The sequence below is a fragment of the Notolabrus celidotus genome, chromosome 18, assembly GCF_009762535.1.
Source record: "Notolabrus celidotus isolate fNotCel1 chromosome 18, fNotCel1.pri, whole genome shotgun sequence".
Classification (NCBI taxonomy): domain Eukaryota; kingdom Metazoa; phylum Chordata; class Actinopteri; order Labriformes; family Labridae; genus Notolabrus; species Notolabrus celidotus.
In genome coordinates this window covers 20594165-20618902 of record NC_048289.1, presented here as the reverse complement: position 1 = coordinate 20618902, position 24738 = coordinate 20594165, and the positions used below count along the sequence as shown (strand labels likewise).

The 24738-nt window shown below is 38.0% G+C and overlaps 1 protein-coding gene across 1 annotated transcript in view; it reads right to left on the bottom strand.

Annotated features, from left to right (window-relative positions):
- Positions 1 to 6086: 6086 nt before the first annotated feature.
- polr3a (polymerase (RNA) III (DNA directed) polypeptide A) overlaps positions 6087 to 24738 on the bottom strand; it is a 52823-nt gene continuing 34171 nt past the window's right edge. Inside the window, 11 exon segments of the mRNA XM_034708311.1 lie at positions 6087 to 6896; positions 6985 to 7117; positions 8046 to 8177; positions 13788 to 13952; positions 15416 to 15580; positions 16805 to 16897; positions 17038 to 17131; positions 17543 to 17713; positions 21848 to 21930; positions 22022 to 22108; positions 24556 to 24669. Of these exon segments, the coding sequence (XP_034564202.1) occupies positions 6748 to 6896; positions 6985 to 7117; positions 8046 to 8177; positions 13788 to 13952; positions 15416 to 15580; positions 16805 to 16897; positions 17038 to 17131; positions 17543 to 17713; positions 21848 to 21930; positions 22022 to 22108; positions 24556 to 24669 (1386 nt within the window). The 3' untranslated portion in view covers positions 6087 to 6747.

Genomic DNA, 24738 nt, shown 5'->3' with positions numbered 1-24738 from the left:
CTGTTCTTAAAGGGGTGTACTGAAGTTACTGGAGAGAGGGAAGGAGCCTGATAATGAAAGGCCCCTCTGGAGGTTTGATATATTTTCCTTATTCCTCTTTTAGATAAGAAAAAAACCCCTGCAACTCTCTGCCCCTGGAAACTTATAATTTGATATTTCTCCACATATGTAGAAACTAAGGATGTAAATCTTCCTAACAAGACAGTCTGACTCAAACTTTGGAGGCTACACTTTGTTCCAAGGACTGTTTAATGAAATAAAGTAGAATTCAGTAAGATTTGATGCATTGGTTTGATGCAAATTGATAATTGAATCCCCATTTTTTTTAACATCTTACTATGGAAGAGGATTAGGGCCACTGCAAAAATATATGTTATTTGTATTATTCTGAGAAAAATCTCAGAATCTCTGACTTTTTTCTCAGAATTCTGACTTTGAACTCAGAATTCTGACTTTAATCCAATGAAAAAAAAAAGTTAAGGTCCAATATATTTTATTTATTTTTTTTTTTTTCTGAGAAAAAAGTCAGAATTTTGACTTTGAAATCAGAATTCTGACTTTAATTTAAGAATTCTGACTTTATCCACTGAAAAAACAATTAAGTTCCAATATATATATATATATATTTATTTTTTTTCTGAGAACAAAAGTCAGAATTTTGACTTTGAAATCAGAATTCTGACTTTAATTTAAGAATTCTGACTTTATCCACTGAAAAAACAATTAAGTTCCAATATATATATATATATATATATTTTTTTTCTGAGAACAAAAGTCAGAATTTTGATTTTAAACTCAGAATTCTGACTTTAATCAACTGAAAAAAAACTAAGGTCCGATAAAGTTTTTTTTTTTTTTGAGAAAAAATGTCAGAATTTTGACCTTGATCTCAGAAATCTGACTTTAATAATCAAATAACCAAATCAAATTCTAACAATAGTAATCAAAAAATAAATTGGACCTTCATTTCTTTATTTGTTCAGCGGCCCTAATCCTCTTCAATATCTTACAACTGTAAAAGGAAAGACAATTTCTTTTTCATTGTCATTGTATCACCTATTTTTCCAAGAGATAAAGACAAAATTTTCTGTAAAGAGTCAAAAATAGTAAATTAACTGAAGTCTTTATCATACACCTATGCACAGTTATATTACTATGACAGGTCATTGGGTGGAGAAATATTAAAAACTGTTAAAACTGACATAAAAATCTTGGCTTCTCTGAACATCCACTCTTCGTGGAGCTTTGCAGAGCCCTACTAGTGCTTAAATTCTTTATTTTTCCAAGTGACAAAAAATGAACGCCAGTTAATAAAAGTGGATTGAAACAAAAAAAGACTGAAGTCACTGTGTCACGTTATACAAAACAGCATGTTGTGTGAAAATGATTGCAAATGATAAAAAAAATCAAGGTCTTCTCTCCTGAATAATTCAGTGGTTATCAGTGGTGGACTTGGATTAAGAACAGCCCTGCATGGTGACCCAGCCCAGCACACAATAATTGGTGCGTGGAAAGGCAAGAGCCCTCTGCCAGCAGTGTTACAATGCCTTAATGTCAACTCATGATATCACAATACAGCTGGTGTTGAATAAATCTTACCCAGTTCTTGATCCTCTTGCTCCCTCTCCCTCTCTGTCCTCTTTCTCTCCATCCTCCTCCCTTTGTCCTTTTTGACATTCACAATCAGGCATATAGTGTGATGGAAAAGCAGACAGTGTTTGTGATGCAAAGGAAAATAGGAGGTTGGGGAGAATACTGATGTTACACAAAGGCAGAAAGTCCCTTGACAATAATACATCAAGACTCATGTTTTCTCATATGATGTAAATGTCACTGCAATTAATGCAGGCAAAACAGAAGCTGTCTGAGCATCATAATACTGTAGTCTCTATTACCTGTCAACTTTCACACTTGACTCATTTTCCTTCTCTCTATCCTTCTCTCCTCCTCTTTCCCTCCATGTGCTGTCAACTAAAAGACAAACAACTAAACACAGAGTTGTTCATCAAACAGAGAGATTGAGTTTGAGACATTAAATATTGGGTTGTTGCTGGCCATGCAATCAGGTAACAATATATTTCTCCTCTTACCTGGTTGCTTCCTTTGAAAAAGGAAAAACATCTCTCCATCAAAAGAACAATTTGAAAACCTTCAATACATTTCTCATTTGTAAATGGAAGACTATTACTGAACTTCACATACAGATAACACTATTTATGCACCTGAACTACTGCTATAATAATGATTCTATACCGCCACCTTTACTAGCTAATTTGCATATCAATGTGGTCGTCATTTGTATGGAAATTAGCATATGGCTAAGCTAGTTAGCAAACTTTTTACCAAAAAAATGCTTTAAACGTTCATTGTGGCAAAACCGATCCTTGTGATCCTGAGAATCTCCCCCTAAAATGTCAAGAACCCTGTTAAAAAAAATCCTTAGATTTCTACTTGTTAACCTATACACTGTTTAAAAGGATGAAGTTAAACCACAAGGTTTAAAGCTCCCCCTACTGACTGGCTGCAGTATAGGTCATGATCTATGACCTGTACTAATCATGACTGTGATCTGCTTTCCTAAGAGGGGGTAATTGTTGAACTCTCCTCCTTCTATTTCCTCATTTATTCATTTTCAGAAAATCTACAATTATTTTTTTAACTTTGCTTCAATGTGACGTGTGACTGCACTCCACAGATCCTAGATCAGATAAAACGGCAGATCATGTGCCAATCACACCACCTGTCATCCAATCACAGGCCCCCGCAGCTAAGCTTGTAGCATCATACCTGAGAAGACTAGAGGCTGTAATCACTGCCAAAGGTGCTTCAACAAAGTATTTAGTAAAGGGTCTGAATACTTATGCACATGCAACATTATTACTTTTTTTTGGGGGGGGGGCTTTTATGCCTTTATTTGACAGGACAGCTGAAGAGAGACAGGAACTGTGGGGAGTAGAGAGTGGGGGAGGACATGCAGTAAATGGTCGAGGCTGGAATTGAACCTGCGACCTCTGCGACGAGGGCTATAGCCTCTGTATGTGGCGCTTAGACTGCTAGGCCAACAATGCCCCACACATGCAGTATTTGAGTGTTTTATTTTTTTAATTAATTTGCAAAAATTTTTACAAAACATTTTTCACTTTTTCATTATGGAGTATGTTGTGTAGAATGTTGAGGGGAAAAAGGAATTTAATCAATTTTGGAATAAGGCTGTAACACAACAAAATGTAAAAAAAAGTGAAGGGGTCTGAATACTTTCCTTACCCACTGGACTTGGCGCAAATGCACCAAGTCCTGCAAAAAAAAGTGTGAAGAGGATTTACTCTCTGGTGGCCATTAAATGTTCAGACTCAAGAAACATATGCAGCACAGAGCTGATAAAAAATGAGCTTCAAATATCTGTAAACTGTGACTTGTCATGTCAGGACTTCTCTCTGGCTGTGCAAAAGGACAAAAGACTGCTTGAGTCAGTCAAGAGCAGCAAACAGTATCCATGGAAAAAGTACATTTGGTGAGTCATACTCCTCTTTTGCATTTAATTTTTCTTTTGCCTGTTTTTTTATGTAAAGAGCCAAATTGTGGTTTCTTTGAGGTTTATTCATATGAGGTTACATAATGATATAGTAAGGATTAAAGGGAATATACACACTTTCTGCATTTCCAGTTGAATCAGAATCAGAATATACGCTGAATTCACACATCATGCTCACACCACCATGGCACCATGTACCTGTCCCTTATTGAGTAGTGAGAAAGTTGGCAACCCTACGTGTGAAACACTTTCTTGGTGGTAATTTGTTACGTTTCAATGATAATGACTGGCTAAACAACCGGAAAATAAACTGATAATTAAGAGGTGTGCTTGGCAGCAGCCAGCCGTATTGGATCACCTGTTGTTCTGTAATTCTCAAGGCCAGTGACTCTGCCCATGTTAATTGCTACAGATAAACAGCATGACATGTAAGCATTGAGTGTTACTGCCACTTCCTCTACATTTTGAATTCTTGTTTCACTTTGTACTTCATAGGAGAATCATTTCTGTCACATTCAGTGAAATTGTTGTCTGCTTGGTATCTTTTAATTTGGCTTCAACGTATGAACCATGTCACAAAGTTATCCCTTTAAATGACACAAGATCTCAACCCTTTGAAAAAAACCAGAATGTAGATGCAGATAGTACTTCTACTTTGTGGCCATTGACTATATGTAGATTTGACAAAGTGCCTTCACTTCTCCCAATTAGAAGCTCCAAAGTCAAAAGGCTGCCAAATCAAATGCTGATATATTTTGCTGGGACATGCACATAACGTACTGAATGGTAGACTTTTACATCCTTTCCACTTACTAAAATAAACATTAAACTTACCAATAAAATGTAAAAGATTCCTCAGGTAGTGCACAGCAGGACAGATTCTTGTGTTGATTTGACGAAGACACATGACTCCAGAAAGTTCAATGACACAATGTGTTTGTGTGCACTTTGTTTTCTCTTGTCATTCCTCCTTAACTCTACAAAACTTATCAGAAAAATCAGCACTTAGACATAAACCAGCACAATAAGAACTACCTATAATAATAAAAAACATGTTTGAGAAAAATGTCTTTGACGTGTATTTTCAATTTTTCAGGAAGACCTACACTACATCTGTTCACATAGGGGAGGAGGGGTTTATGACCAGGGGTGCATCTCGCTCGGCTGGAAGTGAAGCTTCCACCAAAGCGTCTGCCCCCTGGTGGCTGGCTGCAGTATAGGTCAAAAACTCACTAACTGTCTTCCCCATTCATTTGAATGGGATATGCAGTTAAACTTTAAAAAATAAATACAAGTCGTAAGAATGTTTCTCACATCCGTATGATGTGGTGATATGTAGTTGTATTTGACTGTTTTGTGTTCAAGGCTTCCTTTTTTCTGAAAAGTTTATTTTTCGTCAGTTATTAGAGAATAAAAAACAGGGTTTTACTTTTGGGTTTGCTTTGATTGACAGCTGCTGTAGAGGGAAACTCCATAGGATCTTGTGACGCTACGCTGTAGGATGGAGCTTGTTACTGTGGCAACACAGAAATTACTGTAGCAACCACAGAAATTCTCTATAGCGCAGACTCTGGCTGCACAATGGCTGCGCATTGGAACTGTTTTTTTTGGCTTCAAAACCGTACAACATGAAAAGGCTGTCCATTTTATATACAGTCTATGTTTTTGACCTATACTGCAGCCAGTCAGCTCATAAATAAGTGGCGTTAACCCAACGTATTAAATATCCTAATTTTGACATTTCTGGATGAGGACTTAATGGATAAATAAAGGGGGCATGAATGTGACGGAGATTAAATATGATGGCAATCAAATGGGAGTCTAGAAATAACACTCAAACCGCAAAAATGTATCTCTGCATGCGACAAGAATATATAAGATGATCACAGAAGTCACACTCTTTAACCCTCCTGTTATGTTCGTTTCTCTAGAATGGCAATATTGTTCCTGGGTCAATTTGACCCGGGGCATATTCAATAATTCAAAAGTGTGAGAACCCAAAAAAATCCCAATAAAATTGTTTTAATCTAATTCTTAACTCCATTACTAAATATTTTAATCAAGATTTGGTCCATTGGTGTTCTTGAATTCTCACAGATCATGATTCAATGAGGATAACTCACTCGTTTTTCACCAAAAATTCATGTTAAAACTTTTTTTTAATGTACATTGGAAAGCCCTAAATATAAATAAAATAGTTTTCCACAACTTAGATTTTTAAAAATTTTATTTTACATTTTTATTTTTTATTTTTATGAAGTGATGTTGATAAATTAACACGGCACCTCTTCTGTCACATGCTTTCCAAATTTTTATGCTGCATTCAACTAGTTTGGAAGGCATATATTACCTAAAATAGACTTTAAAAAGGATCAATTTGACCTGCAACATAACAGGAGGGTTAAATAATATTTCAAAACCATGAAGTAGATATTTAAGTCTGAAAAAAGTGGTGCATTAAAAAACTGACTGACATCCCAATCCTCAATATCTTCATGCCAGCATGGCAAAAAATATCAACAAGTATATTTGCATGAAAGAAAATAACTTTCTCAAGATTTTCCAGGTCATTTATTTTTATTACATTATTTACAATATTAAATTATGTGACCAACTTCATAAAGGATGATAGGGAAAGAATAACTAACCTCATTCCTTGTATGAGTTTTACAGTGCGATGAAAAGCCTAGAATGTCTATTTTATGCTGCAATGCTTACAAAAAAAAACCCAGTTTGTACTCCACTGGAATACAAAGTTGCAAACCAAAATGCTCCATGATTAAAGATATAATCTTCCCATGGCTGCAGTTACATTGAGGATACTAAACACTTCCAAAACTCAGTGTTCAGCGTCATTATGGGGGGACAAGAGACTTTGTTGGGAGTAAATAACAGGAGACGAGCCATCATTCAAACAAGAAGAAAAAAATTATGCATTTCATCTGTCCTTGAAGTTAACTGGATCCAAACTGAAATAATGAGCTCCTGTACTATGTCCTTCATGCCATAGCTGCTATTTTGAATCAAAATGCAGCTTTTGAAATCAGCAACGTCATGGCAGAAAAGATGACTTTTCTTTTTTTCCGTGAGATCCCCAAAAGGAAGTCGTGGCACACTTTGGCAGGCACTTCAGTATTTTCTACAGATTCAGATGTCTGTGGACAGAAAGCTGTGGGAAAAAAAATCTACCTTGAGCTTGCTCTTTTTCCTCAATGCTACCTGATCAAAGGTACATGAAATTCTGGGCTGTCGAAGAGGAGTGGCCTTTTAGCTGGAGACGGATCCTTGTCCGCCTTGTGTAGAAGTTTAAACAGTCCTGTCCCAATATTCATAGGTATCCCCATTATGATGCACTCAGACACACCTGCAAGAAGAACACATGAAAATATCAAAACCCAGTCATACCCCAAAGGTGGAGTTAAAATCCTGAGAAAGGGGAAGCATGATTTTACCACAGACGGAGTCTTTTTGGCCAAAGTACGCAGCATCAAAGAGATGGTCAGCTGTTTTCTCAAAAGACGCCAGCATGAGGACGCTCTCTTTCATTTTGGCCAAACCGAACCTTGTGATCCCGAGAATCTCCCCCTAAAAAGAGAAACACGAGCAAACAGGTGAAATATTTCTGACTGAAAGAACACTGGGAAAAAAATCCTTGGATTTCTACTTGTTAACCTATACACTGTTTAAAAGAATGGATGACATGCAAGCTATCCAAAAGTGAGACCACAAGGTTTGAAACTCCCCCTGCTGACTGGCTGCAGTCGAGGTCATAAAGCCTTCATCCTCCATATTAACAGAGTGAGCAAGAGTTAAAAAATGAAATGAAATAACATGACTAATAAAGATGTCTTGAACATGTCTTCACCTATAAATAAAAATAAAAATAGACTGCAGGCTAGTGTGAAGATATGCAGCAGGGTTGCGGGCACACCCCTGCCTGACATGTCAAGCCTTCACTGAGCCAGAACCCTCAGCAAGGCCTGGTCCATTGTGGCTGACCCCTGCCATCCTTTTTCATGAATTCCGCCGGCTTCCCTCAGGCTGCAGATTCACGATGCCAAAAAGCAGGACAAATAGAAAGAGAAACTCTTTTGCCCCGGTAGCAGCTAGCCTGCTTAACGATGCTGCATAGCTGTTGTTTCTATGTTGTACTGTTTTGTTTGCGTCACCGCTGACTGAAAGACAAATTGCCCCCCAGGGATAATAAAAAAACCTTGAATCTTGAACCTTTATAGCTAGTTCTCATGCTGAGTTACGTCACGTATATTATTTGAAGAAGTGTAGTTGCAATTAGCTATATGATGCTATAAAAAGAGGTCAAACGCCATGATCGAAAGCTCCTGTGCTACCTACTGCTGTGAACTTCACTGAGCTAAAATACTTAGCCGTTATGTTAAACGTAAAATTAGTTTTTTGAAACACTACTGATGAAGCTCTACTGGCAGCATGTTTGGCTTCATCTTTCTACAAAAGAAGTTAAAGATGTGTCGTCCATCTTTTTATAAGGTCATACCTTGTAGGACATGAGATCTGCCAGCAGCATGACATGACGCCGGTCTATGCTCATCCCGTGGTTCACCATGGTGTACTGGATCTCGTTGATGATGGTGGATCTTGCAGCCTCGATACCCAGAGTCTTCTCAACCTGGCGAAAAACACAGGGGAAACCGAGGTGATTTTAGGTCCCATGTCCAAAAAGTCAGAGTTGACCTGTTGGGCATCCAAACACATCTTTCAGCTTCCACTCATAATTTTTTAACATTCTGGATGTATTCCCAAAACCCAGACGCCACTTTAAAAAACCTCACAGCTGTTTTGATTTCCTTCACTGCACGGTAAACAGAGAGTATTCAAGGCAGGCTGCAAGTCTTTCCAGTAATTTCTTCTCACAGAAGATCCACTGACACGAAGCGAGCGTTACTGAAAGTCTCTCACAGGTGTTAGGATTTGTTTTGCAGGTTTCAGTTCCTGAGGAGAGGGAGCTGCTTTCCAAACAGCAGATAAGACAACTTCTACTGAGTGTTTTGGACCTGCTATGAAATCCTAATTTGTTTGAGTGCATGACAGAATGACTGGAGATACACATCAACACGTTTGAAACAAGATAAGTCAAGCAGGGATCCAACAGTCGGGCATCAAAAAGCTGCTGCAGTGCTGTTTCCTGATCATAAGAGAATGGAATGGAAATCTAGTTGACAAGCAAGTCATTTTTACCAAAGATTTCTCCACTTAAGAGGACAAATTCTACCATTTTTGTACAAAACTGTACAATCATAACAGTTTTAACTAGAAATGAGCTAGAATAATGTGAACACACTTCTGTCCTTTTCCTCGGAGAGATAAGATCGACCTGAAGAAGAGTCCTCATATGAGAGGGTATAACTAACAAACTAACTGGCTCTCCTGCTACTTGTGTAAAGTGATTAGGGCTGTCAACAAATATTCTAAATTCAACTACAAAAAAAAAACGGAGATTCAATTGTGAGGATTATTTTTCGACTGTGGAAAAAAAACACATCAGCTGCTGCTTTGCGAGTGGGCGCACTGCATGACGGGTCAGGGACAGGTCACAGGAGTCACACATGCACAGCGTGAAGCAGATGGCAGAGAGAAATCTTTCCGTCCCCGGATCCTCAGTGTGCTCTGAACAGGTCTTTTCCTCCATTGGGAACATAGTGAATAAAAAGAGATCGGCGCTGGCCTCTTCACATGTGGACTGTCCTGTGTTTTTGGCAAATAACCTGTCAGGCCTAAGACCCTACATTGACAGTGGACCAAAAGAGCCCGACAATCAGTGACACTGGGATAAAATGCACTTTTTCCTCTTTTTTTTATACAAGCGCCAAGAATGTAAGTGGACTACTTTTTTGTTTTTAACTTTAACTTCATTTAATGTTAATAATATTTTCTTCAATCACTGAATGAAGCCTGCCTATATTAGGGACAAGAGTCGGGACCTTTAATTGCTCGCACAAGTCTTGTTCTGCACTCACTCAGCGCACTGCGCACAGAGAGGGGAGGGGGCGAGCGAGCGAGAGGTCTACGGTCTTAAAAGTGTTACGGTATAGGCCATTAGGTCATTTACTTGTTTTGTAATGTGTAGGTATGTTTTAGGCATGTTAAATCTGAAATGAAAATACCTATACAAGTAGTTATGTCTCCTTGTATTAGTTTGTCTACCTGTTATTGACATAATGCGCAAATATAGATATTCGAATGGTTGGAACATATGGTTTTTTTTTTTAGAGTGTCATTTTGGAGCAATTTTGACAGCCCTAAAAGTGATGAACATTCTGGAAAGCTCAGTGATGTTGTATTATGTTGCGTTATGAAAAGGCGACTTCGCACATGCTTCAGTCAGTCAGTCAAAAAACATCCTCTGCTAGTACGTCCTTTCTTTAAATGCATTGATTACAGCGTTGGTTTTGAAATGACTGTCATGCAGGGTACTGAAAATTGCAGTCTTCAGAATCTTTTCTTTTTCCTCTTCCTGAACATTGTTGCATTGTCCATTCATCCATCCATCCATCCATCCATCCATCTTCCTCCACTCATCCAAGTCCGGGTCACGGGGGCAGCAGTCTCAGCAGAGAGGCCCAGACACGTTCCAAGGCCAGCGTCCTCGAACCACCTCATCTGGCTCTTTCAATGCAAAGGAGCAGCAGCTCTACTTTGAGACTCTCCCGGATGTCTGAGCTCCTGACCCTATCTCTAAGGCTGAGCCCAGACACCCTGCAGAGAAAGCTCATTTCAGCCTCATTCGCGATTTTATTCTTTTGGTCACTACCCACAGCTCGTGACTATAGGTGAGGGTTGGAAGATAGATTGATCGGTAAATTCACCAGAACAGACTGTTAGAGCGTCCGCATCACTGCAGATGCCGCCCCGATCCATCTGTCAATCTCTTGCTCCCTTTTCCCCTCACCCATGAACAAGACCCTGAGATACTTAAACTCCTCTGCTTGGGCACCTGGAATGGGTATTCCGCCCTTTTCCGGCTGAGAACCATGGCCTCAGACTTGGAGGTGCTGATCCTCATCCCCACTGCTTCACACTCGGCTGTGTTGTTCCCTATGATTTCTGAATGATGCTGTAGAATTTATCATTTTGTTCTTAGACAGGCGGTATTATCAAGAAAAAAAAAATCAAGCCACTGCGAGTGTTTCTTTTTTCTTGGTGGAAAATTTCAGGACTTGTCACTCATCCATTTTCTCATTCAAAATATAACAGGGTCTCCATATCTATACGCACAGCCCACCTGCTGGTGTGAGAATGTGCTGCAATAAAAATATTATATTTATCTATGTAGAGCAGACAGAGGAAAAAGACAAAACATGAAAGGGAGCATTGAGTTGCTGTGTATTAAAAGGAGAGATATGAGTGAGTGTGTTCTCAAAAGATTAGTTTTCATTCAATTGAATTCACAGAGAGCCACAGGCAGCATCCTGCATCCCGGCCCAAAGGCTTGATTTAGGGTAGCCAATCAGATTTCAAGTAAGGACCAGGCCACCCTTTGTATTTACCCCTGCCCGCCAACTGATATTACCATAGTCCATCCAGCTCATTGTGCACACCACAAAGGCACCTATTATGCAACATTATGGATGCTCACTATGTTCACTATCTCCTTGAGAGACACTTTTGAAGTTGTATTAAGCATAAAGTAAGATTAATGAAGCTGACCTTCTGTCTGTTTAAGTAAAGAGACTCCAGTCTGCATTGTGGTTCTTATATTAACCAATAGTCCACACAGGAGTAGAGGAGCATCAGGCTGAATGACTCATCAAAGTCTTATATCACATTATTACTTTCTCTGCTGTGAGTCAGCATTAAGGTGTGTTATCATCACTTCTTGTTTCCTTCAGGGTAATTCAGGTAATTTGTATTTTTTGTAATTTATTTATTATAGGATAGCCCCTTTAGATGCAGCATCTCTTTTTAAAGGGGGTCTCAAGATCAGAAGAGAGGTGAATAAGGCTCTGTGTTAATTACCATACAAAAAGGGAAAGTCATATCATTTTGGTTGGATAATGAATGTGCATATATATGTATATATATATTTTTAAGTTATATTTTTGGCCTTTTTGCTTTTATTTGATAGTACAGTGAAGAGAGACAGGAAATGTGGGGAGTAGAGAGTGGGGGGGAATTGAACCGGCGACCCCTGCAATGAAGACTGTACCCTCTGTATGTGGGGCGCTTAGACCGCTAGGCCACCAGCACCCTGAATGTGCATATTTTTGAACATCATTTCAACTCAACATTGTTGTAGTTTGTGCTGCAATTGCTTACGTAGAAAGCAATCTCATAAAGAAACAAATATTTGTTAGCATGTTCATTCTTAAAGGGACAGTGTAGAATTTTGTGGCACTAAATTGAATAGAAATGTTAATTAGTATGAAATCACCTGAATATAAAAGCCATTTTATTTTATTAGTTTAAAATGAGCCTGTTATAGCTACATAAAGAGCAGGTCTCTTTCCACAGAAGCTACCATCTTGTATAAATAACGGACGTAGTATCCGTGACATCACCAATCTGCTTGTGAAGCGCTGTTTTGAAGTCAATCATAGACGGGAGCCATAATTGGAAATGCTGGGTGTTAACAGGTATATATCTGCAAACTCCAACAAACACCTGTTCAGTGAAAAAAGAGGTGGAGCCCAGGCACAGTTTTTGACAATCAACTTAAAGTTCAATCAACAACTCTTGTAGATTTTTTTTCACACAAAAATTCTACAAGTGTTAGTGATGCAGGGATTCACTACACAGCTCTTGTATTAGACTGCACATAGCCAAGTGTACTACAAGCAGTGTTGGGAGTAACGCGTTACAAAAGTAACCCAATTACAGTAATGTATTACTTTTTGCTGTAAGGCAGTAATATAAAGCATTACTAATAAAATTTCGGTAATATTATACCCATTACAAATCTCGGGTAATGCGCGTTACAACGCATTTCTGAGGTCAGCGCTGGCACCATCGACAGAAACGCAATCTTTTGTAACAGTTCGTCTAAAAATCATAACTGTATGACGTAGAGACTGAAAACCAGACGCTCCGTGAGAAACTTAGCTTTCCGGTGGTACTCTCAGTGTGTTTCTGAGACATCCAGAGGGTTCCTCTGAGAAGATCAGTGTATTTTCAGAGACTACCTGGATCCCGTCCGTCCAAAACCGAAGGTAATCCTTGACTTATGGATAAATCTGATAGAAATATAATTATTCCTACAGTTCACGGAGCTAATAGAAGGCTGCCATGTTTGTTTTGGACGGTCAACCAATCAATGGCTGTGTCTGTGATCAGATGACCCCTGGGGCTGTCTCAGACCAATTGAGATATGGACGGGCAAGTACAGCACACTCATATGTAGGAGAGGGGAAAAAAATGTTGCACACAGGTAGAGCAAGCAAAGAAAGGCAGATAGAGAGAACAGACGGAGATAAGAGACTGGGATAAGAACATCAGGAACTTCAAGAGAAAACGATATAAGAAAGAGAGATTAAACATGCCTTATAACACAAAAAAACATACGTTCAAAAGTAGAGAAATGCCATAGACCTTAAAGAGTTGAACCTGAAGTTAAGTTTAAATATTTACGATATCTTTATCATAACTTACCAGACTTTGACTTTGTCTGGTTTGTTAATTCTGACGGTCATTGTTACTTATTGTATTGCGCCATGAGCCTTCACTGTGCCTATTATATTAAGTTTTTAGAAGCCTTAGGTCCTACACAGTTATCATGCTATACCACATCACCATTTACTGGATTTATAATCGACTGCGATAAACTATATTTTAGCATTTATAGAATGCTAGTCATACTTCTGCAGTTATTTTGGTGAAAGTAACTCAAAAGTAGTGTAAAGCATTACAATTCAGAGATAGTAATATTATAATGTAACTAATTACTTTCAAATGACAGTAACTAGTAATATATAATGTATTATATTTTAGAAGTAACTTGCCCAACACTGACTAAAAGCAGAAACTTGAGCATAGAAACAAGCCTGATGCTCCTGCAGAAGATGTGTGTTCACTTCTCTAAAAATACATGAAGGTGGAGGAATCTGCTCTTTAATTAAATTCCCCTGAAATTAAATTTCCTGGTTTAGCATTCAGACAATCTGGCACAGGTGTCATTTCAATCTTGGAATTTACAAAGCAGATGCTCACTCATAACAAGGACACATGAAGGGCTCTTGTTTCTAATCTATGGCTCTGCCGGCTTCATTTCTCATTTCACTGATACCTCATATGTATTGTTTGAAGTAGTCCTGCTTCCATTCACTCCATGTGTTGCCATGACAGCTCGCATGTTGTCCCCTTCCACCAGGAGCTTGTACTTGTTCTTGCCGCTCTGCTCGTCGATGTGAATGACGGCTCGGGAAACCTCTGGTATTCCTTGAACCACCACCTTTGAAGAAATGAGACAGTCAGTGTTCAGAAGGACGATGAAGGCTCAGAGCTGCACTGAGCAATACTGTGGTACATGAAGAACATTGACTGAAGCATGAGACAAGAAGGTGTTCTTTGTGGAGACAAAGCCTGTGATTAATGGGTGTTTCATCATTGTTTCATTTACCCTTTTCATAGATAATAACTTGACTGATTACTTTACAATCAATTCTTTATAATCTCCAGTTGAAGCTGCAGTAGTGGTGGTTTTCACAAGAAAAAAAAGTTTGATATGAAAGGCCCCACTGTGGGATTAAGGTTACAAACTGATGCTTTATAGATGAGATGGGCACCTGTAGTTTCAGCTCTTTTCAGCTAACTTTTTAAAGGACTGATTTGTGTTGTACATTATTATTATTATTATTATTATTATTATTATTATTATTATTATTACTTTATTTGTATGTATTTTTAGGCTAATACTCTATTTATGTTTTATCATCAATATATATATATTTTTAATTTGTATAATTCTTTTAAGTCATAATTTTTTTAATATCTTAATTTATTCGTTTATCTACAAAATATATATCCTTATTTTTTAAATGGATCTAATTTTTTTTTTTTTTCTTTTCAAATTGTTATTGTATTTTTACATTAATCTTCAATAGTATAAACATTTTTAAAAGTGTATTTTCATGAAATATTTTTGCATGAGATCTGACTGAGTCTAATGGATGTATTGTGGTTTTGTGCATTGTTGGCTGAGTCTAAGAAAAAAAGGTAAATTTCTGGCAAACACAGAACTTTTAAAAGGTAAAAATAGAAACCATGAAAGACTTGATTGAACATCCAAAAATACATTATAATTTACAATAATATAAACTCAAAAAAGCAGCCACATATCACATTTAAGAAGCTGTTTTCCTTTTGAATCAGAGACTATGCCCTTGACCTCACAATAAGCTGAAGTCACAGTGGTTACACCCACTGAATGGCACAAAGAGCGTACTGAATGGCAGGAATAGCTTTCAGTCCAAGTACTGACAAAACACAGACTTTCAGAATAAGATAGAGCCGTTTTGTGACTGTTTGTGCATTGTGTTCAATGCTTTTCAAAGTACCAGTTTGAATGCGAGCAAACATGGATGATGAATTTCAGGGCGAAGTCAAACCTGAAGTTATTGTTCTGACTTCTTATTATTTCAAACCCTGTGAAAATGTTTCCTTGTTGTCAACTAGGATTTTTTCTTTGCACTGGTAGAGGAAACTCTCACCTATCGTCTTCCATATCCTTACCTTTTCTTTTAGGATCAAGGTCAACCTCTTGATACATTCTTAGTCATTCTGATATTTTTATTATGTTGTCAAAATATGAAAAATTTGTGAAAGACACAATTTAAGACTAAATAAAAAAAACGAGATTAGATGTAAGCAGAAATGTTAGACAAGGTATGTTAAAGTGTGTTTTTAGCACCACACCTTAGGAAGTTCCTCTTTCAGTGACTGCAGCACGTAGTACATGGAACTTTTGTTGTTCTCCCGCGGGGACACACACACTACCGCCTCACCATGCACAGCGATGTCTCCTGGTTTCACTCGGAGTTTAGACATGCAGATGGAGTAACGCACTGTCTCTGCGTTTACCTGAAAGGAAATCAGAGGAAAAGCTGACACTGTTATCTTCATCACAAAATCACTGAATCAATGATGTAGCTTTTAAAAGCATGTCCTGTGTAGTTGTCTATGCTGTGTTCATAAATCTGCCTCCTATTGTAAATCAATAAAGATTCATGTGTTGTGTATGCACTAACACTTTTACACAAATGACAATTCTAATGGAAATATTAAGGGCCGGTGTCCACTAACAGCGTTTTTATTTTGCCCCTTTTCTACGCAAAGCTTCTTTACTATACATTAAGCACTAAAAACAACCATAATGTCGTCTGTTTTTTGTCATGTGCTCAGTACTCTCAGTTATTAATAGTATTAGAACACCACTGTGCTTGTGAGTATCACTTTTCCATCATCGACCAATCAAAATCAAGAAGGGGTGGGACTTCTGATATTGCTATCCTCAGTTGTCAGGAGCAGAAACTAACCAAATTTGTGTTTTCAAGGGTACAATTTCAAGGACTAGAGCGGCTGCTGATGTTATGAATATTCATATTGATTGTTTTAACATTTTTTTGTTAAAGTCCATTAAAAAAAGCTAATATAAAGCAAACAGAGCAATTTGAAACAGACTTAACAGTCACTATGAAGGGAAACAGAAGTGCCACAGAACAACTTTTGCAACCTAGCTGAAGAAAAAACAGTTAAGAGCACTCTGAAAATGAGGTGGTGGGTGCTGCTAGCACAAAAAAAATAATTTAGTGGACACAGGCCCTTACATTCATTTTTTTATTTGAACTGTTTTTCTATTATGGAACATTATAAATGGTAAATGTGTTACTTTGTGTTGTTTCAGGACAGACAGACAGACAGACAGACAGACAGACAGACAGACAGACAGACAGACAGACAGACAGACAGACAGATACTTTATTCAATGTATGAATGTTTTATTGCTTATGATTTTAGCCTTGAAATTGTCAGACAGGTCATTAGCATTTTCTCCAAAAGTTAGAAAGTGTTTTTGAAGTTAAAGCCGAGCTTGTTATAACAATCATTACTTTTCTATATTAGGACTGATGCATAGCAGGTAGGTTGTTAAAGGGGAAGTAAACACAGACAGGATGATTCAGAACCCCGTCTGGTGAAAACTGATGAAAACTATATTCAGAGTTTTGGTCATGGTGTTGGTAAAAAAGAATGAAATGGAAATAGGATTTTTCACACTGTAAGTAAAAAAAATAAGAGCTATATTACCTCCAGTCGCAGAAGTCGAATTCTTTCAAGTGACAACTTCACCAAGATGAAACAGTCATCCGGCAGAAAGACTTCTTCAATGTACTCGGAAATCTGTTGAGGACAGCAAGACATCTCTATTTCAAAAGAGATCATTGCTTCAACTTCTCATACATTCCCACTTTTAGAGAAACCTCTGTTCTTTGGCTCTAAAGAACAGAAATCACTAAGCCAAATACAGCAGGCTGAAATACCTCTCCTAGTAGAGTTTTCTCAATCCGACCTTTCACCAGCCTCGCAAAGTCAGCGTCGTCCTCCACGTCCAAATGAGCAGTGATTATAGGGGTGCTGAGTGATAGGGAGAGGATTTCATAGATTATTCCAAACACGTTTAGTGTGTATTCACTGATACAAAAAACTAATTTCTATCGCTCAGAAAAGCCATTTCAGCTAAATGCACTAATCCACCGTCTAAGCTGGGGTATAAAGCAATTAAATTATGCTTCAGTCAAAGTGGTTTAGGCTCTGAAAAGCTGAAAAACTCTACAAAAAAAATGATGGCAGGGAATTATGGGAACAAATTACAAACATGAGAATTGCTTGAATTGAAGCTCGTTGTTAGTCCTAGGGATTTCTGAGGTATTCCCAGAAATACAAAAAAAGGTCTTGATTAGAACTTGGACAGATTCTTCTTTCTTTTATTTTCTGTAAGGACAGAGGCAAGATAAGGAGAACAAGACATGGTTCATATAATCATACCTGATATTCTTGGAAGCATTGATGATCTCTTTGATACGAGGAACACCCAGAGTGATATTCATGGAGGCTACACCGGCAAAGTGGAAGGTTTTAAGGGTCATCTGAGTACCGGGCTCTCCAATGCTCTGGGCACAAAGGGCTCCAACTGCTGAGCCGGGTTCCATCTGAGCCCTACATGATGGACACATTATGAGAATTTCAGCTTTCATTAAACCATTGCATTATCAAAGCATGTCGTGAGATAAGGTTATTCTCTCTTTTGTATGCTGGAATATCCTGTTTTTGTGTTGGTACAATCCACTTGTGCTATTTTGTGTGTGAAACTTGTATTGAAAAAGAAACAATCAGGTTTGAAAATAATAATTTGCAGAGAAAACACTGTTTACTAATTTGACATAACATTGTTTTCACAGTAGTTTTATATCTGGTATTTATTTTCTTATTTCTCTCATTAACTTGAAATTATTTGAAGTAATTGATTAAAATATTTTGTTTGTATTGCAGAAATCTTATCCATTTACTAGTTTTTAATTATGATTATATCACATTTTTAGCCTTTTTTGGTTTTACCTATCGTAATTTCTTGGGATGCACCGAAATGAAAATTCTTGGCGAAAACCGAAAACCGAAACACCGAAATAAATTATTACGCCAATTATTAGTAGGGAGACCGGGGACAGTTGTAACATTTCACTCCTTGGATTTTTCAGATTAAGCCATGCATTTTCTGTCTGTGTTGCACAGACATTCTCTAGGCCCTTTATCCTCAAATGTGACTTTGAAAAAACATCTTTTGTAAGTCTTTAAGAAATTCAGCTTAGAAGATTTATGCAACTTTGTCATGTTTTTTTTTGAAGTCAAAGGGAATATAACTGTTTAATACTTTGATGAAAGTAGGTTGTGAAGACAGAAAGGGTAAATGTTATTTATTTGTAAATGCACTGGCCACCCCTGCCTATGTGAGAGCCTCAGTTGGGCCACCCCAGTCAAAAAGCTCTGGACACGCCCCTGTCACTAGGCCGTTCTGTTCTCCTTCTCCTGTGCTGTGTGCTTCTCTGTCTCCAAGAGGGTTCTCTGCATCCATCGCGGCCTGGATCATTTCTTGTGCACGCTGCTTTATTCCCAAATCCAAGTAATGATCTTTATAACGTGGATCAAGTACAGTCGCGATGAAGTGCAGAGGATCCGAATAGATCTCAGTGAAACGTGTGCTGACAGACTCTAAGAGTGTACTTTTCATTGCTTTCAGTCTGTGGTCCGTCTCAACCTCTTTGCTTAGAAGACGCTTTAGCACTGCGCTGAATAACGTCTGCTACAGATGCATCAGAGGAGCTGATCTCTTTAGTTAGCTGCTCAAAGGGGGCAAGAAGAGAGGGAATGTTCTCTATTAAGACCCACTGGTGTGAAGTGAATGTTGCGGGGAACTCATGATCTGCGCTGTACGCAGCCAAGACTCGCTTTTCCACAAACCAGTGGAAAATGTGTTTTGGCCGAAAATTCACTTTTGGGCCATTTTTGGCCGAAAAATTTCGGTGGCCGAATTTTCGGTGCATCCCTAGTAATTTCCTGACCCTGTGAAGCGACCTTGGGTTTCTTGAAAGGCGCTTTATAAATATCAGTTATTATTATTATTATTTTTCTTCATATTTCCACTCCGTGTGTGTCAACTTGTTCATGTCCTTTGTTAGTAACCAGACAATAAACAAAGTAATGTTTAATGAGTGGGTGGTTAAGCAAATGAAGATTATCTAAGGGTGAGACACAACCCCTCCAGGATGACAGGATGTAACTCAACCAAAGCATACCCACCCACTCACTATACAAACTCCCTTAAATAACTCTTGAGATGTCATGGAGGCATCTAATTGACTGATGGCCACTTATTTCTTCTTCTTTTATTTACCTTTTTCATCATTGCTGTTCTTAGTACATTAAAAGGTGTTTTCACACCTGTGGCTCGTTATCTTTGTTTGGAATGAAAGATACATTGTTGCATTTTTTTTAATCACAGCTGTGTGTAATTTTGCAGACAGCGGGTGAAATAAATGCACTGCGATTACTCTATCAATCAGAAACGTTCAGCATTGCAGACTCTGCCCCCCATAGTGCCTTGACCCTTGAAAGGTACTACCCCAGAAGCAGGGGGTTTCAGTGGGAGATTAACTACCCCAGAACTAAATTTAGAACCTGGTTCTTGCTGTCAAAAAGCACATAAGGTGCATTTCGACCAAGAGTTCCGGGGTCTTTTAGCCCCCAGAACTACTTTCCCCGGAACTTATAGGTTCCTGTGCCCCCATTATCGTCTGCGTGCAAATCAGGCCAGTGACATATGGAGAAAAATATATATATTAAATAATATTTTTGAAATCTTAATAAAAAAACTGAACTAGTATGAACTCCCTCTGTGTTTCAACAACTGTGTAAACTCCACAAACACTGTTACTTTCAGCCGAAAGTCCCATGACCTATGAAAAGTACCACCCCCCCAAGCAGGTGCTTTTCAGGGGGGAGAATAACTACCCCTGAACTAAATTTAGACCCTGGTTCCTCCAGTCGAAACGCACTTAGTTCAGGGGTTAAGTCTCTAGTTCCGGGGTAAATTTCCTGCCGTCGAAAAAAGCCTATAGTTCCTCAAAAAGTCCCTAGTTCCTGGGGAAAGTTCCTGCAGTGGAAAAGCACCTACAGTTCCATGGAATACAGTGTCCTAGAATCGTCTTCATCTTCTCATGGTCATCAAATGAAGCTCAAGTTGTCTTCCTTCCGGCTTTGACTATGTCTGATTATTTAACAACTGTCTTTATGTCCTCCAAAAGGTTTTTTTGTGTGTTAATATTGTCTGGCACTTGCACTGTACACCCATATTAGCATAATAAAAACAAATGAAAGGTGCTATTTAAACAAAGCTTAGCTGAATGCTCTACTAAGAACAATGCCACAAGGCATCATTTCCAGAGTGAAAACAGGTTCACGGTTGAGTTTTAGAAAGAGTGTTAGCTTTGGCTGCTGGGAGAGCGATGTCAGCCTGTCAAGAATTACGTGATGGTTTGTGATAAGGTTGACATTTGTGGGTTAGAGAGAAATTTCTCAACTTTTGAAAACACTGAAATGACATTTGGTAGAGACATTAACGTCGTCTCAGGGATTTAAAGTAAAAACTTTGGTGAAGTTTTCATGCCGCAGAAGCTTAAATTTTGCAGGAGCTCTTAAGGGGCTGGCTGAGAGTGCCAATTACTTATCTCTGTTAAAATTTGTCTTTTCATCCCATTCTTAAACCGCACCTGTGCCCTCTTATGTAGAGCAAAAAACAATAAAGAGAAGATTTGTTTACACCATAAACTCCAAACTAAGTCGACTTTTTTCACTTTGAGAAACTGACGTATATGAAGGGCTTCATTTGAATTTTCTTTCATGTTTGCTTCACGTCCCATTGCCAGAGGCACATTCTGAGCTACCTGTTAAGCTTGAGAATATGGTTTAAATTTCAGCGCAGTGATTAGTTTCTACTGGCAGCAACAGAAAACAAATTTAAATGAGGACTAAAGTTTGGTGTAAGCTGATTCATTAACTTTTTGCATCAGTGTTGCTGAAAACAAGCTGAAATAATGAATAGAGCTGTAGAGACTCACATCCTTGATGTGTTCAGACACAGATGTGCCTGTGTCACACAGGCCTTACAGTTATAATGAATGGGATATACATGTTACTGTTTCTGAAATGCATTGTTTAAAGTGACGAGCATGGAGAACGTAACATGGAGAACATGGGAACCCCTGTACAGTGTGTGCGGTTGTATTTATTTATTTATTTATTTATTTATTATTTAAAAGGACCATGCATATTAATTAACACTTCTGTAAATATGCCAGAGTTAGCCAAAAGGCTAGTTTACAATAGTAGTCCCTTGCCAGATGTTAAAAAGGCTCCCTAAAAAGATCAAGATTAAACAAAGATAGAATAGAGTAAAATAAAATCAAAATAAGAAGGTAGAGGAGAAACCAAAACACAAACAAACAAACAAACAAAAAAGAGAAGAAAAGAAAAGTACAAATAGCACCATACGATGAAAAATGACTAAAAGCTACATAAAACCTACATAAGGACATAATATGAGAGTTTTTGAGAAACTGTTCGTGGACATAAAATCCATGGAGCAAGACAATCAGGAAGCAGCAATGAGGAAATGTTAAAGAAGACACAGGATAAATTAGCTATTCACTCCTAAACCATTTTTTACCAGACTGTAAAGATCTGCATTTTTGAATAGGTGTGTTTTTGGTTCTTGGAGCAAGGGATGTGGGTTTGTACCTCATGTACTTGTCTCTGCAGGTTTCAAGGAACTTCTCCAGCTGGGTGGGAGTGATGCGGTCCAACTGATAGAGAACTTTTGGCTGCAATACAGAGTTTCCAGAAAAAACATTAAGCTTCAGGTATAGCTCTCTGTGTTTAGCACATAATGATATAACTGTGGGTGATGTCTACCTCGCTTGTGCCATTATCGTTGATGCCATACTTGTCTCTGGTCTTCTTGATCCTTTCTGAGATGCTCTTGATGAATTTCTTTATCTCCTACAGTCGAGGGGACAGAAAAGTCAAAAAGTTGTATTATTATTACCCTTCAGAATATTAAAAATACAAAAGGTACTTATGCACCTTGAAAGAACAGAGCAGTGTGACCCAAGTTAACACCTACTCCACTATCATGCTGTTGTTAAAAAGTTACTGAGTAAATAATTCACAACCAATCACATCAAGCATTCTTTTTAAACTAAATCAGCAGTGCTTTAAAGAGAGCAGTCAGATGTTAAAGCTTCAGTTGATCAACTACAACAATGTTTCATTCTAAAGGAGAAACACAGCGGTTATTGAATACGTTATTGACTCCTTCTGACACACCGTGCTGACACAAAGCACACTCCAGCATGCTCTGACACTGTACCTCCAGGTACTTCTCTGAGCCTGTCTCAGTTAACTCCTTCACAAAAAAAAGGGGGAAAGGTTCACACGTATAACTGCCACACATTATCATCAGCTGAATAAAAGTGGTGTATAATGACAGGTTTTCTCTGAGCTCCAAAATATATTTTAAATGGTTCCCTTCAGGCATCCTTTCACCACCTGCGTCATTTACCTGGCTGCACATAAGTACCCTATTTGCCCTATTTCAAGGTTTATGTGATCAGTCATGTGAGGCGTATGATGTAGCTGAATGTCACATATAATCTGACTCAGTTTTGAAAATAGGTGGTCAGTCTAGTTGACCCAAATATTGGACACAAGTATTGGTCATAAGGAGGAATATCTTAAGCAAATTGTTATCAGTTGGTTACTTGAGGGAAAAATAAAGAGTTAAATAGAATCAGGAGCTGTATCTTAGGCTGGCCACCACTTTTTAAGTGAAAACCTAAACTCAGGTTTCAGTTTAGATGGAGTAAAAAGGCCGAGTGTTCATCACTGAAGAATTCTTTTGGATTGTAACATTTCATTTAGAGATTATTTTTCTAATTTTAATCCCACAAGAATGTAAATAATCAGATTAGTGCAGTTTTTTTAGTTTCTGTGTATTTTTTCGATATATAAATGAGTGGCTTCAAGTCCATGGTTTGGCATTTAAAGGGTTAAAACTGTGAAAATGAAGGGACATTTGGAAGTTATGAACAAGTCTGAAAGTGGTAAAAAAAAGTTTGATTCAGGGATACAGTAGAAAATATTATTCATAAATAATCAGTTTATTAGAGTGCTTTGATGTGGAGGTTTTGTCCCTTAAGGTAACAGGAAGTGAAGAAATTTCCTTTGCAAATTTGACAAAAACACAACCGCAACAAAAACAATTTTGCTGTGTGTCACTGATGTCACTGACAATGTTTGAAAATAAATGAACGTTTAGTAATAATGAAAAGAACTGAAGCTGAGGGGAAGATTTGATTCAGTGGATGTGGAAAATTTCATTATCATGAAATGAATAACTTGTGGGATTTTCATTTTTTTTAAATTGCATCACATTGAATTTTGCTGCTGATCATTGAATCATCCAAGACTGTTTTCTTTAAAAAATAATACAGATACATTTTTTTTTTAAAAACCCATGAGCACTGGTTTGGTCTTGTGATTATACTATGCGCCCCAGGTACAGAGGCTGTAGTCCTTGAAATGGACGGTTGCTTACTCTGTGTCATTCCCCACTGTGTCTCACAGGTTCCATTATCCATCCACAGTCCCCTAAGTAAGGTAAATAAAGGCTATTAAATTAACTTAAAAAACGTGCACCCCATGTACAGAGGCTATAGTCCTCAAAGTGGGCTACCCTTTAATGCCTGTCATTCCCCACTCTCTCTTCCAGTTTCCAGATTCATATCCCCTCATAAAAAGGTATAAAAAAGCCCCAAATGAACCTTAAACAAGGGGGAAGTTGTTAGCCTAGCAGGTTAAGTGCACCCCATGTACAGAGGATTGTCCTCAAAGTGGGTGGGCCTTTAATGCGTGTCATTCCCGACACTGAATAGAGTAGGAAACTGGGAGACACAGTCCTATCCTCTCAGTAAAGGTATAAATAAACCCATAAAATTACCTTTAAAAAAGCAGTGTCTTTTGCCTAGGTTTGAAAGGTTAAAAATGTGAAAATGAATCCAGATTTGTTCTTATGAAAAGTCCTGAAGGTGGTGGAAAGATTGTATTCACTGAAAGTGAAAACAATATGAATATTTAATAACTTCATCCAAGTTTTTTGATGTGGATTTCTTTTTTTATCTCTCCAGGTAACAAGCAGAATTTTCATTTAAAATGGAAATGATTTACAAAACAATTAAAGCATCACAATTAGTTCGTTATTGAGGCATAAAGGATGCCTGAGTGTTCCTAAGTGTAATATCTATGCCTCTTTAGCCCTACTTAAAATCCTCATAAATGCTACCTTTGTGATAAACTTGAATTTAGCCCGAAGTTCTGCCAAAACAGAAATAATGAAAATGTGGGAAGTCAAAACTTTTCATGACTGTATAAAGCTAAGTTGAACTTACCTCCAGGAAGCTGTCTCTGCAGCACATAAAGTCTGCTCGCTTCATGATGGAGTCTGCAGTGAGGACTAACTCGTTCTGACTGAGCGCCGGCTCGTCGGGACATGTGTAGACGGCCTGAGAGAAAAAGAGAGGATCAAAAGGAGATCATCACTGGGGGCCGAGACTGCAGGAGCATTTAAATGC